General features: G+C 35.6%; 1 protein-coding gene across 3 annotated transcripts in view; it reads right to left on the reverse strand.

The window, feature by feature from the left end:
- The window catches only part of TSG101 (tumor susceptibility 101), a 42,218-nt gene that overhangs the window by 20,595 nt on the left and 3,737 nt on the right, over positions 1-17,886 (reverse strand). Inside the window, exons 2-6 of one of the 3 annotated variants that reach the window (XM_061167874.1) lie at positions 16,568-16,652; positions 14,308-14,373; positions 10,613-10,776; positions 4,160-4,286; positions 457-523 (exon numbers count right to left, since the gene is read on the reverse strand). In XM_061167874.1, the coding sequence (XP_061023857.1) occupies positions 457-523; positions 4,160-4,286; positions 10,613-10,776; positions 14,308-14,373; positions 16,568-16,652 (509 nt within the window). The remainder of the gene's footprint in view (positions 1-456; positions 524-4,159; positions 4,287-10,612; positions 10,777-14,307; positions 14,374-16,567; positions 16,653-17,886) is intronic. The other 2 variants (XM_061167880.1, XM_061167885.1) reach the window with 2 other exon arrangements.

Consider the following 17,886-nt stretch of genomic DNA (forward strand, 5'->3'; position numbering starts at 1 on the left):
TAAATATCATGTGGACAAGAGTGACCCCATCATATGAACTATTAATTCATTCCCTATAGTTTACAGAAAAGGTCAGTTTTTTAAAAGGATATTAAAATATTTTTCTCCATGGCTGAAATCATAATTAGTATTCCATTAATCTTTCAGCTATTTACAACGGATATACAGAGTTCTCAAAAGGAAAGAAGCAAGGATTTCAAGGTCCAAAACTAACCAAGATCATCATCATTTCCCACCCCTTTCCTCTCTGTAAATAGAACAGAGCTGCATTTCCTTAGAATGGAAAAAACTCCTGTTCAACTATGTACATATGATAAAATTTCACCAACATACTGAGCTTTACCTTCCATTAAATTACAACCAAATTTACTTCAATGCCCTAGTTAGCACCCATTATTTTATTCTAGATCTAACAGAATTTCTAAAACAATTATTCAAAAGATATTTTTTCATTACCTGGGATTGGGAGGGTACCCAGATGGGTATGCAGAAATCCCACTTGGCATGCCTGGCATGTAGGAAGCTAAAAATAATTTTTAACATTTTAAAATAATATGCATATAGTCCTGGATATACAGGTTATTAAATAAGACTTACATCACCATCAAACCACAGCAATATTTCATACAGGTAAAGAATTCAAATCTTGCCAACAAAACACTCCATCCATATTAGTTCTTTACTACAGCTAATAAATATCTTCAAATCACATAATTCTAAAAGCATTAAACATGAGTTATGACAACACACACGACAATCCCAACAAGGAATAACTGGCCAACAGGTCAACCTGGTTAGCTCCTCAAGCCTAAAGGAATCTACAATCTGAGACAGGAGTCAATTCAGTTTGGAATCTGGAGGAAGGGGTCCAAGGTCAGCTTCTTACAAAGTGACCTCTTTGTTATATCTAAGATATCTTTTGCTATTTATTACAAGATTATGTTGACCAATTAGCACAGCTGGTTTTGTTGGCTTCAGAGAAGATTTTAAAGGACTTCAGATTACTATTAAGAAGTCCTACACAGAACTTATATTCACCTAGATTAGTTAAAACCAAACAAACAAAAGCTTGGAAATACTAAGGGGGAATACTAAGGGGCTCAAAGCTAGCATGCCTAAAGAATGTTTTATATATATTTTAAAGAGAACACTAATGATATAGAAGCTAGTCAGTGGTGCCAAGAAGCTAACCAACACAGGAAGAAAAAGAGAATTCCAGCCTTAACTAGAAATGACTTGTCTGAGAATCAAATTATCCTCAGTGAAATTTTTTCACTGAATATAATGATGAATTAGCTATTAATTCAATCAATAAATATTTTAGTGCCTTCCTATGAAAGGTACCAGATTGGAAAAAAAAAAAAAGACTTCCTAGCCTCAAGCTGCTTATAGTCTTATGAGGAGATAAACAAAGGAGTATCAATACAGAGGGGCAAGTGTTATGACAGGATGAGTACAGAGTGTTGTATATGGGATCGTACTGCTGCTGCTAAGTCGCTTCAGTCGTGTCTGACTCTGTGCGACCCCACAGACGGCAGCCCACCAGGCTCCCCCATCCCTGGGATTCTCCAGGCAAGAACACTGGAGTGGGATGCCATTTCCCTCTCCAATTCAAGAAAGTGAAAAGTGAAAGGGAAGTAGCTCAGTCGTGTCCAACTCTTAGCGACCCCATGGACTGCAACCCACCAGGCTCCTCCATCCATGGGATTTTCCAGGCAAGAGTACTGGAGTGGGGTGCCATTGCCTTCTCCGATGGGATCGTACAGGAGGTAGCTAATTTCAACACAGGATGTGGTGGTAAACAAGAGTGATAAACAGATGAATAGTATACAAAGGCTTGAAGAGAGGCAGAACCTTTGAGAAATAAATTTTTGGAGGACATAATGCAAGTAGATGGCAGAAGCTTGCTGGGCTCTGACTACAGGCCTTAAACGTCTTTATCAGAGTTGAATGAGCTTACATCCCCAAGTATCAGTGTTCATAGTCTTCCTGTTAAGATATATCTATAGGTATCATAAGTAAATTTTTTCTTAAGAAAAATGAAGCTCAGGATGATGTTTAATGCTATTTCAGAAAGGGAAAACACTTTCCAAAATGTCACAACTGCTAAGTCTCATAAAACATTTCTTCTTCCTGGGTCAAAACACGGTTGATCTTTATGAACATCAAAAGATGAGGCCAGCCACTATTAGGTATCAGCAACATGTACAGTCACTTACTAGTTTCTCTCCCCATGTTAGTTTCTCTCGCACACATATAAATGACATTTCACCATTATAAGCAATTTTCTCATAATTATAAGTAATTTTCCTTTTCTAAGGTTCTGCAAAGCTAGTAATTTGACCAAACTCTTTAAATTTTGATTTTGGGAAACAACAAAAGTTATCTGAGTCCAAGACTGATAATGAAGCAGATAATGAGGTGAAATAATTTCAGAGCTAGAATAAAATGGAATACAAATAAGCATAACATATATAAGGATTAAATAAGAATATGAAGTGTTTATCTGTGTCTCACAGTTACCACTGATTAAGTGTTGACTATTACTGTCAAAAAATGAGGTTTGGCCATAGCACACTTTTTTGGTGTGACTTCTACCTAACTCAAAAGTCATCCTAAAACCAAAGATCAAAAATATTTAAAGATAACGATGATAATAATAAAAGTACATAATTTTTCAACTAGAAGATCATATTTGTTTAAGTATGGATCAAAATTTGTGGGCTATTCCTTGATGTGTATATGTAGGACAGAATTCAGACCTTCATTTCTTTGTAGTCATACCTAATAATAAAGAATATTGTTTAAATGTATAAAAAGTATTGAAAAAAAAGTATTGGGTAGACAGTAAGTTGGTCTCTTCTAGTAATTTACATATATTAGCTCTAGACTGTTTAGTGATTTACAAGTAGTGAGTACAAAATGGAATTGTAACAGTAATCTGTTTGGTGAGATCTCTTTCGAGAACGCTGCACTTCCCATGTTAATATAAAACTAGAAGAACTTTAGGAAAAATATGCTGCTTAGGAGACTAACTTTCTTACCTTTATTGTAAGTGGTCACTGGCTGTGTTATTTGAGCAAATAAATATGAATAATGAGCTAGCAAATATTTGGCATTTCAAACTTAGATGGGCAAGATTAATCTTGTGTATTAAAGTCCACAGAATTTATTAAGATGAAAACAAATTTCTGGACCAAAAGAATCCCTAGAATCTACTTTATTTAAAGAGCTACAAAATGCTACAACCAAACCTTTTCTGGGAAAGTAGGGAAGGAAAAGGATTCAGGAAATTCTGTTAGATTTCCATTCAGCTTGTGAGTCAAGATGTTACTCAAGATAGAATGAATAAAAGAGGAAGAGGATAATTTTCAGCAGAAGGAAAATGAAAGTTCATGTAATCTAACTTATAAGATAAATAAATTTGGTTAATTATAATATTAAACAAAATCTGTTAAAAAAAAACAAACCACAGCTCAAAACACAATAAACAGGTTTAGTAAAGTCAAAACAAGTACAACCAACTCTCAATTATCTATGGTGATTTTAAAGTATCAGTAAGAATTATTAAAAGAAAAAACAAATCCAGAAGTAATAGAGATAATGTACACCAATTAGGGGAGAATTGATACTGACTCCATGCCCCACCCCCTGGACTCAAAGTAAAATGAATTGGCTGTACTCAAGAGAAGAAAGCTGAGAGCTAGGTCATTGTGTATACCCAGAATAGCTGAACATGAATGATATAGTTGATTTTGTAATTGATTATTATCTACAACACTGATCCTGGAGTTGCAAAGAAAAGGAGAGGTCAGATTGCCTTTCAGGTTTTATCTGCCTCCAAATTGATCAAATAAAGCTATTCCATGGCATGCATAATTAAAAAAAAATTCCAGCTCTATTCCAGCATTCTTTCTCCTCCATTTTGGAATCCAGCACATCCATAGTTAAGATTTCTACCCACAAACGAAAGCCCAAATGCCAGTCTTTGTTGGGAATCTGTACATGCAGATGTGGGGCCTCAGAATACCTCCAAAAAATCCACTAACTTGATAAGCTAAAAAGCAAAGGGAAGTCATTAAAAAAAATTATTTTTTATAAGATTTTCTGTTTTCTTTTGTTTATACGAGTTTAAAAATCAAATCTCAATTCTACTTACTATTTGGTGGCCCTGTTGCCTGATATGGTGGATAGGATGCTGAAACAGTAGGACGAGAGAAGACAGGAGGTTCATCTCCAAACACCACAATCATGACTTGAATAAGCCCCAACAAGTCTGACTGTGGCTAAAAATGGAAAACAAATTTAAGGCAGTTACAGATTTAATTTTTGGTAAACAGGAAATGTCTGGCCATTTCTTATCTGTTTTCAACTTAGCTCCACAATTTTCTTTGTAGGACTCCAAACGTGAAAATTACATTTAATTAACAGCTATGTGATTCATTATTTATGTGTAGCAAGGCTGCTGTTTCATGTATAGAAAACCAGCACTAGCGAAAGCACCATACTGCAAAAATTCAGATAGTATTGTTCTTCATGGGACTCCGTACAGCTAACCAAAATTTATTGTATTTCCAGAGGACAAATTAAGGATTCTGGTACAAATTTAGGGACAGATGTAAGCACTAGTCACAAATATTATTTAAGGCCTTTAAAAAGATAACAATGTTACCTTGAAAACACATGTTCCTCAACTAATTTTTATTAAAGATAGTACTGTAATTTCTTAAATTATAGGTAGACTCCATTTTAGAAATTACTAGATTGTTGTACAAAAGATACAAATTGTTGAAGGATCTTTCCTTCTAACATCAGTAACAAAGAGAGTGCTGTATCCCATAAAGGCTGCTAAATTTTTTTCTCAAGTATCTAACTGATCACTAATTTAAGACAAACTATGCTAGGCAAAGTTGTTCATACTGACTTATCTGATGATCCCGTTTCCACCCATTACTATATTTTGTGTATAGCTCATCTCATATACTTTATTCATGAGTTCATCAAGTTCTGAAGGGTTACTCAATGATCTTGATCTGCTAACCGTCTTCATACCTTCCCTTCTCCTGACAGAAGAATTTACTAGCTGTTTTCAACTTTCCTAAGCACCATTTTGTTTACTTCTATCCCAAAGTATGGTCAATGACAATAGATAACATTTCAGAAACGCTCTTATGAAAACTTAGTGATTCTCACTACTCCAGTATCTTTCTCATGTATGTCTATGAACTGACAGGCTGAGGCTGGGAGCAAGCATGCAAAGCATCTGTGCAGCACTGAAGAGAGGGGGCTGGAGGTCATGGCTGGTGTGTGGGGGCTGCTATTGGGAACCACAAAATTTAATCTCTTATCTTTAGTCCAAGAAAACTCCCAAACTCACTCATAAAGTGATTTTAAAATCATGCAACTTAAAAACTGAGATATAGCATAAAATTTACCATCTAAAGGTATACAGTTCAGTGGGATTTGCCCCCCATCATCACTATCTAATTCAGAACACTGCCATCATCCTCAAAAGAAATCTGTATCTATTAGTGATCCTTTCCAATTTCCCCCTCCCTCCAGCCCCTAGTAACCACTAATCTCTTTTGTCAATGGATTGCCTACTCTGAACATTTCATGTAAATGGAATAATATAATACATGTCTGGCTTTTTTCACTTAGCATATTATTTTCAAAGGCTCACTCATGTAGTATGAATAAGTACTTCATTTATACAATCTCATAACCATCATTTTGTCAAGACAAATTTTACTTTAATTCTTTATCATACCATTCCTTTCATGTTAGTTTTTGAAGGAAGGAAAATGAATTGTTTATATCTACTTCCAGGCCTATTATAAAGTGATAGGACATTAATATTTCAGAATGACAAATTACTAATTCAGAATAATATGGGAATAATATTTTGGGGGGGATACCAAAAAAAATAGCAAGAATATTAATTTATTTTAGCTCAAATGCCTAAAGGTCAACTAAAACATATCTTTATAAAACTGCTTCCCTATTGAAAACCCCGGTAAGAGCAAAACTGCTTCCTTCCCTATCTCTTTTGTTTGCTTTTCCAGAAAGCAATAAAAATGTTAATTTTACATTCCAAGCAGTATATATGTTCAGAATTAAAATTAATAAGCAATTTAATTGGTAAGATCAAGACAAATGACAGCAGCCCTCACTCATCTGCATCATGCTAGATTACTGCAATGGCCTTCTGTGTGGCTTCTAGTTTTCCTTATTTGCTATGATTGAGAGGATTTTCTATAGAAGTTCATGCTCCCCACACCTAATACAGAGTTGTTGCTGAGAATCAGTTGCTTATGCAGTAATTACATTTTCCAGTCTCTCTTGCAACTAGATTTTACTAAGGGACCATAAGCAGAAGAGATTTAACTTCTAAGCCAAGATGCATAAGGAACGCAGTCCTCCACTGGTCCCTCTTCGCTTGTCTTCCTTGACGCAGAGGACTCTGAAGCCCTGGGAGACGGTGGCACCACAAAGTGGAAAGAGCCTGGTGCCTGAAGCTCTAGTGAAGGAAAGTTGCCTGCCGGCAAGGAAGACTCCCAGTGGGCTATTATGTGGGTAAGAAATTTCTAGTGTTAAGTCTCTAGAATGTTTTAGAGCAGCTAGTGATTTTTTAGTCAGAAAGCTAATTAATGTATTTATCTAGTATACTTCAGATATTATACCCGATAATCACTGCATTTAATACCCTACTCTTGTTCAAACATCTAAAATGACTCCCAACTGCTTACTAAAGGACAAAATCTGTAGCTAAAAATCAGGATCTTCCATGATATAACCTTGAATACCACGCCAAAATTAGCTACCATTATGTCTTATTAGATCTGTGGAATATATCATACATAGATAGATAAATGTATAAAACAAATGTAACTTTAAAGAGTAACCATAAAGGAACTATTTTTGTAGCCATCACCCAACTTAAGAAGAAGATTGACAGTAACTTAGAAGTTCCGAACTGCATCCCCATCTGTTTAGAGTTACCCACTTCTCTGACTTAGTGGATGATCATTCCTTTCTTTAAACATACTATATATCATAAACAATTCTCTAAACAGTATGTTTAATTTTTCCTATTTCTGAACTTTATTGAATTAAATCAAAGTGTATTCTATTCAGACTTATTTCAGCAATGTTTTTAATATACATTCTTGTTCAAGAATATAATTATAAATTCATTTTGATGGCTGTATGGTATTCTACTGAGTGAATATACAACTTCTTTATTCATGCTTCTATACTGCTAACAGTCATGTGGATTGATTATTTATGTTGTCATGAACATTCTTGCTATGTTTCCTAGTATATATGTGCAAGGTTTACTCTTGGGCAGTGGTTTTCAACTGGGGGTGCTATTTTAGCCTCCTAGTGAATATTTAGAAACGTCTAGAGACATTTATAGTTGTCACAACTGTGTGTGGCATGTGCCATCTACTGGCATCTTGTGGATAAAGGGCAGGGATTCTATATCCTGTAATGAACAGGACAGCCTTTCTACAGTAAAGAATTATCCAACCCCCAACCCACAATGCCAACAGCACTAAGGTTGAGAAACCCTGCTCTAGTGTAAAGTAGAACCAAGGAGTAGAACTGCGAGGACATAGGGTATGGGCACTTACAACTTTACTAGGTAATTAATGCCAAACTAATTTCGAGTAGCTGTGTAAACCTCCATCAGCAATGTCTAAGAGTTCCCTTTGTTCCACATTCTCTCTAACTCTTGGTACGGTCAACCAGGAGTGAAAATTTAATGGACATGTAATGGCATCTCATGAATTTTAAATTATTATGTATTTCCCTCTCCATTAGCAGGATTAAAATCTTTCCATATATTTATCGGCCATTAGGATTTTTTGTGAAATACTTATCCAAGAGTTTCATCTATTTTTCTATTGGGCTTCTTTTTATGATTCCCCAAAGTTATTTTTATGTTCTGGATATTATACTGTAGGTGATGAGTATATTCTTTCAGATTATGGTTAGTCTTTTCACACCTTTTAATGTGTGTTTAATGAACAGAAGTTCTTAATTTGCATAAGCTCAATTTAGTCTTTTTTCTTTCTTAAAATTTAGTCTTTTTTCTTTTACAGTAAAAGTTTTGCATCTTCTTAAAAAAAAAACTCACCTATTACAAGATCATGACCTTAAGGTAGTCTCCTATATTAAGTTTTATATACTATATATATATATATATATAAATTTTTGTATACGATACAAATAGGAACCTGTCCCAACTCCACTACTGAAGTTCTTAATCTTATTCCCACTGATCTTCTATACCATAACTGTTATACATTAAGTGTTTATACTTAGGCATAATTTTTTTTTTCTTACTGTGCTTAGCTTTCCTGTGTTTTGCAGATATTGCAATTTTTACAAATTGAAGGTTTGTGGCAACCCTGTGTTGTCAGATAATAGTTAACATTTTTTAACAATAAAATATTTTTTAAAAATTTTCTTGAAGTATACTTGATTTACATTGTTCTTGTAATTTCCGCTGTGTGATTCAACTATACATATTCTTTCTCATATTCTATTATAGTTTGTTACAGTATACAATAAATATATTTTTTTAAATTAAGGTATAAACATTGTTTTTTTTAGACCTAACACTATTGCACATTTAACAGACTACAGTACAGTGTAAACCTAACTTTTATATGCATTGGGAAACCATGCAATTCATGTGACTCATTTTATTGCAATATTTCGCTTTATTGCTATGGTCTGGAATCAGGTCTGCAATGTCTCCAACGTATGCCTGCATAGTGGATCTTTTTTCTGGGTTATTTATTATGTTCCATCTATCCATCTGAATACTTCTCTGACAATTCCAAGCCATCTTAATTACTAGTTTTTAAAAAAACATTTTGATGCCTATAGGGCAAGTCCTTTCCACCTTATTCTTCTTGGCTATTCTTAATCTTTTGAATTTCCATATAAATTTTAGATTCAGCTTATCAAGTTCAAAAAATTAAGAAACAAATACACAAAGAAACAAAAGCTTCTCTTAGGAAATAGTTCAGTTTGTAGATATACTATAAACTCAAGAGTCTATATAATACTGAGTCTTCCAATCCATGAATAAGGTTCTCTTTCTTTCTCTGTAATGGATGTGTACATCTTTTGTAAGGTTTATTTCTAGGTCACTAGCATTAAAAATATCAAGTATTCATATGCCAGTTCAGTGATTCTCTCTTCTGCTGAGTGCAATCTGCTACTAACCCACCTACTGAGTTTTTAAATTTCTATTATTCTATTTTTCAGTTCTAAGATTTCCATTTGGTTCATTTTTAATATAATCATATACCTAACATAATTCTCCACCTTGAACACATTAATCATAATCATTTTCAAGTCTCTGTCTGATAACTGGGTTACCTGAGGGTGGTGCCTGCTTCTAGTGTCTTTTTCCCCCACTCTGTGCCCTATCTCTTGATGTACTTGATAATTTTAAATTGTATGCTTGACACTGTTCATGAATAATTACTCAGATTCTATATACCATCTTCCCCCAGCCAAAGTTCACTCTATCTTATCGCTGGCAGGTAAGCGTGGAAAATAACCTTAATATAAGCAGGGGCTGAGCTGATTCAAGGTTGGAGTTTTACAGGGCTCATTCTGCCTGAGTTCTCACTCACAGGGTGTGTTCCTCCAGCATGCCAACTGAGAATCTAGGGCATTTACTTCTACCCATCCTCCTTGATAAGGTTTCGAACTCCTACTGCTTCCACAACCTAAGACTGCTGAGAAGTTTGCTGTGTTTTTCAGAGGCTCTCTGCTTAGCTTTTTTTAATATTGTGTCTTCAAAATTTAGGAATTCAGCATATATCTTGAGGGGGAAACTCAGATTATATCTGGCTTCCTTCTTTGTAGCTTCCTTTTCTCCTAAATTCTTGGCTCCTAAAATACTGGGTAGCTAGCAGACAGAACAAATGTTTTCTTTTGGGCTCTAGGAGACTGTTAGAAACTTTGCAGTCTTCTTTGCCTCTAGCTAAGGCCTTCTGCTCAGATTCTCAGCGTCTCATTTTGCACCAACAATCAGTCAATACTCCTGGGGAAAACTGACAGAAGTTGATTCATCTTTTTACGGTTTCCTTCTTCATAGGATCTTGGCCCTTCAAGTCCTAACTGCCTCACTGTTCTGCAAAGTATTCCACAGATGTTGGTTCTACTTTGTTTGGCTTTTCCAGCAATATTTTGGATAGAAATTGTCAGAGCTAAACCATCAAAAGTTTATTCCTATTACTTCCTGATTGGAACACTTTGAGTAATGAGATTTGAACAGTTTCACAAATATATGTCAAAGAATACTACTTTTTCAAGTGTATTCCCCACATGTGAATTCTATCTATTCTTAAAGGTTCAACTCAAGCAAACAAAACAGTGACTGCACGTATTCTGTAAACTACCAAGCTCTATAAAAATACAAGACATGTTTCTTTCAAAAGCCTTTTTCAATTACCCAGCTCAGTGATTAGTGATCTTAGATGAATTTATCCTCCTTTAATACTCCTTGAGTGTTAACATAAAGTAGATGCTAGTGAACAAAATATATAATACAACAAACTCACAGAATACCATTAATACTTACGTGCTTCCATTCATGTAGATAAGGAAGATATATCTTCCCATTAGCATCCACATGCTTTCCTGTTTTAATAGTCATTGAGCTAGTAGGCTTAACGAAACAGATAGGGGGATTATACGGATATGTGTCCAGCAGCCACAGGCAGATTGGAATATTGTATGTATTACCTGAGAGAGAAAGAGAAACTTCAGTTACTCTATTTTTATTATTTTTCAATAATGGTTTAGTAGGTAAGCAAGAAAGAGTAACAACTAAGCAACACTTAAAAAAAAAATCACAACAAATATTTTATGTTTCAAAGTCTGTTTAAGATCAGCTTCTCAAATTTTCAGTTTGTAAAATACAAGAGCAGGATTAAGGAGTTAACTGATCACTACTCTACCAGTGTGAGCTTACTGCTGTAAACAGATTATTCACAAATTATCTTTTGGTTCAAGCCATTCTTTATTATTTGACTTCTGTCACTTCAGTTACTAAAATTTCCTGGGAAGACTGGAGATAATGGCGTTCTACCAGAAAGGGATATACACTGGACTTGAAACTCCCATGCCAAAAGTCAAGACTGTGTAAGATCTAACCCAAATGTCAAACAGATGCTGACTGTTTGGTCACAGCCTGACCAATGAATGGCTTTTCAGAGGTGGTTTCAGAATCAATGATGTCATCTCCTTCTCTTTATGAAATAGAATCTCTCTCAGCTGAGAAATTTGCCTACATGTAATCGAAATGAACAGTGTTTCAAAGGATCCAATAGAGTTAATATACTGAACATAAATCAAAGACTCTTCTTACTAAGCTCAAAGCCCAATGTCCCAAGCAATCATCTGAATCACCTAACAATTCAGACACATGTCCCCTTCTGAGAAACAGTGCTACTTCATCAAAGTATATATACATACATTTCACTAGAAAAAAATCAGTGATGGGACTTTGGATTTATTTTTTTACTCAAAAGTACTTCTACAATGAATCCCCCCCGCCACACACACAAAGGATACACCTTAATACACAAAACGTAACTTTATTTCCACCACCCAGAATTCTTTGCTTTCTCCAGAAAATAATGCTTTCTCCAGAATTACTCAGGCTTAAGAACTGTGCCATATAAAAAAATGGTGAGGGAACAGAGGTTTAGTTTAGATAAAATGTACATAAAAAAGGGAACCCTTGTGCACTGTTGGTGGGAATATAAACTGGTGCAGCCACTGTGGAAAACAGTATAGAGATTCCTTAAAAATGAAAAACAGAACAAAATATGATTTGGCAACTCTACTTCTGAGTATTTATCTGAAGAAAGTTAAAATACTAATTTGGAAAGCTGCAACATTAGTTACAATAGCCAAGATATGGAAGCACCCTAAGTACCTACTGATAGGTGAATGGATAAAGATGTGGTATACAGATACACAATGAAGTAGTACTGAGCCATAAAAAAAGAATGAAATCTTGTCACTTGTGACAACATGGATGGGCCCAGAGGGTATTATGTTAACTGAAATAAGTCAAACAGAGAAAGACAAATAAAGTATGATTTCACTTATAAGTGGAATTGAAAAGACAAAACAAATGAATAAAACTAAACAGAAACAGATTCATAGATTCAAAAAACAAACAGGCAGCTGCCAGAGGGGAGAAAGGTGTGGGGAGAGAAGGAAGTGAAGGAGATCAAGAGGCTCAAACTTCCAGCTGCAGAATAAATGAATCACGGGTATGAAATGTATAGTTAAGGGAAAGTCAATAATTATGTAATGATTTGTATGGTGACAGATGGTAACTAGACTTATCATGATGATCACTTTGAAATGCATAGAAATATCAAATCACTATGCTGTGTAACAAAAACACAGTGTTAGAGGTGAATTATCCTTCAAACATGCACAAATAAGCAAACATAGAAAAAGAGATCAGATTTGTGGTTATCAGAGGTGATGGCTGGGGGGAAGGGTGAATTATAGGAAGGTATCAAAAGGTACAAACTTCCAGATTATAAAATAAGTACTAAGAAAGTAATGTACCACATGATAAATGCCATGAACACTGCTTTTGTTGTATATGAAAGTTAAGAGAGTACACATCACAAAGGAAAAATATTTTTTTTCTATTTCTCTAATTGTATCTATAAGGGATGATGGATGTTCACTAATCTTACTGTGGTAATCATTTCTTGATGTATGAAATCAAATCATTACACTGTATACTTTAAACTTATCAATGCTATTATCAATTACATCTCAATAAAACTGGAAAAAAAAATAATGCTTTTAATTATGTCTACAAGAGTTTTCTGCCTCCTACTTTCACTTATACCTATTCACTCATATCAGAGCTTACTTCCTGGGGTAAAGGCAAGGTCAGCTATTCTGCATTTTACTCATACTTGCTCTATGAAATGCTGATGCGCAAGTGTTTTCTCCCTCTGAATGGTTGACTCATCCCTTAATAATAAGTTTGAACATCATTTCTTGGATGACCTTCCTATATGTTCCTGTTCTCCTCTATAATCTCACAGCACGTACTTTATTATTCTATAGCAGGTACAGAATAGTAAATATCTATTTATTCCCCATTTCCTCTATTTCTGTATGCTCTTCCAGATACAGTACATCTTTTATTCACCTTTGTATCCTTAGCCCTTAACTCCTACGCATAGCAGGTACTATATAAGATCAGTGGAAAAAAGAAAAAAAAAAAGATCAGTGGGTAGGTTACAGAGACACGGGCCTTAGCTAGTCACAAGAAACAATTAACCAACAAAAACAGAACAGCTGCTTATGAAGCTGAATGCTCCATTATTGCTTTAAGTATTCCACCAGAGGGTGGCTGACTGGCTAAGAGATGTAATTATCCTTCATCAGCATTACAACCATAGATAATAGCTAATTTTGGTACCTCTTTATTATATACCAGTCTCTGAGCTAAATCCTTTACAATATATGTTATTACAAATTAATTATTCCTTGAGTTAGGACCATAATACAAATGCTATAGATGCCCACTACCACAAAGCTTGGAGAAGGAAACAGCAACCCACTCCAGTATTCTTGCCTGGAAAATCCCGTGGACGGAGGAGCCTGGTAGGCTACAGTCCATGGGGTCGCAGAGTCGGACACGACTGAGTGACTTCACTCACTTCATACTTTGTCACTGGAGAAGGAAATGGCAACCCACACCAGTATTCTTGCCTGGAGAATTCCACGGACAGAGGAGCCTGGTGGGCCATGGTCCACGGGGTCAGAGTCGGACACAACTAAAGTGACTAAGCACGCACCACAAAGCTAATTGATTACAAAGCGAGAACTAAAACCCTACTCTGCCCTGACTGTAAAGCCTTTATCTTAGTCACTACATTACACAGCTTCCCATTGTCAGATAAGTTTGAATAGGATGGGAGACTGAACTAGGAGGCAGCCAAGATTCCTTTCTAGTTCTAAGATTCTCTGAAACAAAACTCTCCCAGTGCTTCTAGGTACTTACTTGTTGATATATCTTTGTAAGGAAGGTGGTGGTGGAAGGAAGCTTTGTAAGGAAGCTGAAAATATTAGGTGCTGCTGCCAAATGAACTTCAATTAGAAGTTAAAGTTTCTATATTATCATGAAAGTCATGAGAAAGCAAGCTTAATTTACTTACAATTCTTTGGCAACTAAGTATGAATTAAAATGCATCTATGCTAGAAAAATAAATCACATAAGACATTTACCTCTATAAGGCACAGGAATTGTTCCAGTAAGGTTCATTAGTTCCCTGGAACTGCCATCATTAAAAACTGAAAGGTGAGAATATTGAGTTAATCAATAAGCATTTTGACAGATACTCTTATATAAGTTATTCTTTCAGAAACAATGGCTACAATGCACTATTACTCTTGAAAGGGACAAACTTGCTAATGTTCAAACATTTTGTCTAATAACAAATTATCCTTTGTTGATTCACTTAATGGGATCAGCTTTTGAATGAGTAAAGATACTATGAATTACTTAGGAAAATAAATGTGAATGCTATAGTATCAATAAATAAGAGCTCTGGGTCTTCAACCAACATGATTATAAGATTACTTAAAAATCACTGTTAATTGCTGCCCTGCTGGCTCAGATGATAAAGAATCTATCTGCAATGCAGGAGACCTGGATTTGATCCCTGGGTCAGGAAGATCGCCTGGAAAAGGGAATGGCTACCCATTTCAGTATTCTTGCCTGGAGAATTCCATGGACAGAGGAGCCTGGTGGACTACAGTCCATGGGGTTGCAGAGTGGGACACGACTGAGCGACTAATGTTTTCACTTCCACAAATATTAACCTAATAGCATTAAATTTTAGATTTCTCAGATGTTCACTCCTACTCACTGTCATTTTCAATCCCAATGTAGCACCCCACAGTAATAAAAAGGAAAAAAGATTTTCACAAATACGGACATCTTCTTTTAATACAAGTATTTCTCACATCACCCAAGTTTTCCTATCTGTAATTGACTGAATAACTAGGGCACATAATCTGTATTCCATGAACAGCTATTATTTGCAACAATTTGGAATTAACACTGTATTATATGGGAAAAGGCTATAATGTACAGTAAAAGAATACAGATCTATACTGTTGACCTCAGTTCCTTTATCTACTATTGACACTTACAGCCTGTGATGTAATTTACTCTGATTTTGTGTTTTAAAAAGACTACATTAAATTCTAGGTTTATATTTACTCTAAAAGCATGTTGATGACAATGGTTTTGACTTGGTCCAGTCACACAAAGGTATATAAGATGTGTTCAATGAGGCTGCAGTCTTTGTCAATTTTGATCATTTATTCTTTCAGTATTCAATAAAAACTACACACTTACCATAACTTTCTAGCCTTAGTCACTTTACCCCCCCAGAGAAGCCATTTTAAAAGTAACTCTAACTTTGGAAAGATGAGTTTTCTTGCAGATCTAAATACCACAGTGCAGTACGTGGACAGGAGGGAGAACTGTCCTAGTGTGGGAGAGGACTTCTGGTTCATGACTGTTGTTCAGGGAATTCAGGACTGATTCCCGCTCTGCTGCCTCCCACCTCTCCACCAGGCTCCAGTTTACAAAGCCCCTGGGGTGAGTGGAGTTCAGAGTGAGAGCCTCAGCTACAAATTTCGGCTCTTTGCACTCACTGCAGGGGCCTCACAACAGGCACACGGCAGCACGGTTTCCCTTAGCCCTGGCACATTGTCCACAAGGAGACAGGGTTGGAGAGATTACGCTAGGACTGGTGGGGCCAAAAAGACTATTAAAAAACACCTGGAGAAAGTGTTTTCATTGTCATTTCTAACTTAAATCACAACTTCATCTCAATAGAGGGTGGACACAAACTGTCACCTACACACTCTTACAGAATTAAGGACAACAGTTTTTAAGTGTTTTCTTCATCTATAAAATGAAAAGAATAGTCTAGAATATAATTTTACAAAATGTGTTCCTAAGAATATAAAGAGATGCTCTAGAGAGAAAAAACGGTTCACTAATTAACTCTAGAATATACTGAACAATGTATTATCTTCTCTCCCCTCTTGGTGAGACAAAATACATAAACATATTACAGGTTCTGAGAAATCTTGCTTCAAAGAAATTAATTTAATTTTGTTTAACCTCTAAGTATTCAAACTTAACCATAGAATCCCGTCCATCTCCCCACCCGCAAAGCAACATTCTTCACAACTACTGATACTATTTCTGGAAATGATGGACTAAACTATCTGTAACATTTGGTCTAAATTTGCACTGTTTTTGTTATAGTATTTTAAAACTTAAAATTACTAAACAAATATAAGATGTTATTAAATCTTGTAATTTCCTATCCCCTCAACACCATTTTTAGGTGAAGGCTCAGTCCTATAATGGGAAAAACCAACAGACTTAAAAGGAAAACAGAAAACCTACAATTATTAACAAAAAGAGTAAACTCTGACTTGATATTTTTATACATAAACTCACCATATGAATCCAATACAGGTTTGAGATCTTTGTATAAAGTAATAACGTTAACAGTTTCACGTACAGTTAGGTCTCTGTATTTGTACTGAAAAGGAAAATAAAAAATTTAGTTTAAAACCAATGCACAAATTATACTGCTAGTTTAATTTTTTAAAAACTGTTTTCTTAACAGCACTTTCCTTTAAAGTATAATGGTTCTGACTAATCAATAACAATTAAAGAAAGACTGAAAGAACCACAGTAGCTTTCTCTGTCACCTCTTCAAACCTTTACCTTCATTTTAGCTCTTTTTCCAATTTAAAATATGATCTCCACCAAATCAAATCTCATTGTCAAAGACCTACCTCACATCTCTTTCCCTATCAATGCATTCTTTTCCAGACTTCCCTTTAGCCCATATGGATCGCTCCCGCTCCAGCATTTACTGTCAATACCAACTCTTTCGCAATTTATCATGTGCTGTATTGTATTCTCATACCCCTGCCTTGTACCACTCAAGTCCAGGAAACCTAGGAACCTTGCTTTCAGCTCTGAGCAAACTAGGAAACCAGGAAATGGAAATCCCCATGTGTTCACAACACCCTGAAGCTCCACTCATGCACACAAAGCTTTCGATCAGCTTTTAGTGCTTCTCTCTTAAAAAGAACAGTCAGCTATCCCAAAAAGAAGCATGTCACAGACCTAAACAAACAGAAAAGAAGGAACTAAAAATAAAAATGGGTGTTCCCTGATAGCTTAGTTGGTAAAGAATCTGCCTGCAATGCAGGAGACCCTGGTTTGATTCCTGGGTCAGGAAGATCCGCTGGAGAAGGAATAGGCAGGCTACCCACTCCAGTATTCTTGGCCTTCCCTTGTGGCTCAGCTGGCAAAGAATCCCCCTGCAATGCAGGAGACCTGGGTTCGATCCCTGGGTTAGGAAGATCCCCTGGAGAAGGGAAAGGCTGCTCACTCCAGTATCCTGGCCTGGAGAATTCCATGGAATGTATAGTCCATGTATGTCACAGAGTCGGACAGGACTGAGCAACTTTCACTTTTAAGAATAAAAATGCAAGAAACAGAAGAAAACTTCAAAAACAATCAGCATTAAAAATTTCAAAGAAAGAAGAAATGATATTGTAGCGATGAAATAAGAACTCTCAGAATTCTAAGAAAGGACTCTTAGACATTAAAAAAATAAATAAAAGGAGAAACAAAACATTTTCTTTCCTCTTCTCTGTTTCTGCCCATTCTCAGTGTTTTTGCTGGTTCTTTCTCTTCTCCTAACCTTTGATCTTAATATCACTAAGCCCCAGGGCTCAGTCCTTGGTCCTCTTCTTACT

The sequence above is a fragment of the Dama dama genome, chromosome 2 (genome assembly GCF_033118175.1).
Source record: "Dama dama isolate Ldn47 chromosome 2, ASM3311817v1, whole genome shotgun sequence".
NCBI lineage: Eukaryota > Metazoa > Chordata > Mammalia > Artiodactyla > Cervidae > Dama > Dama dama.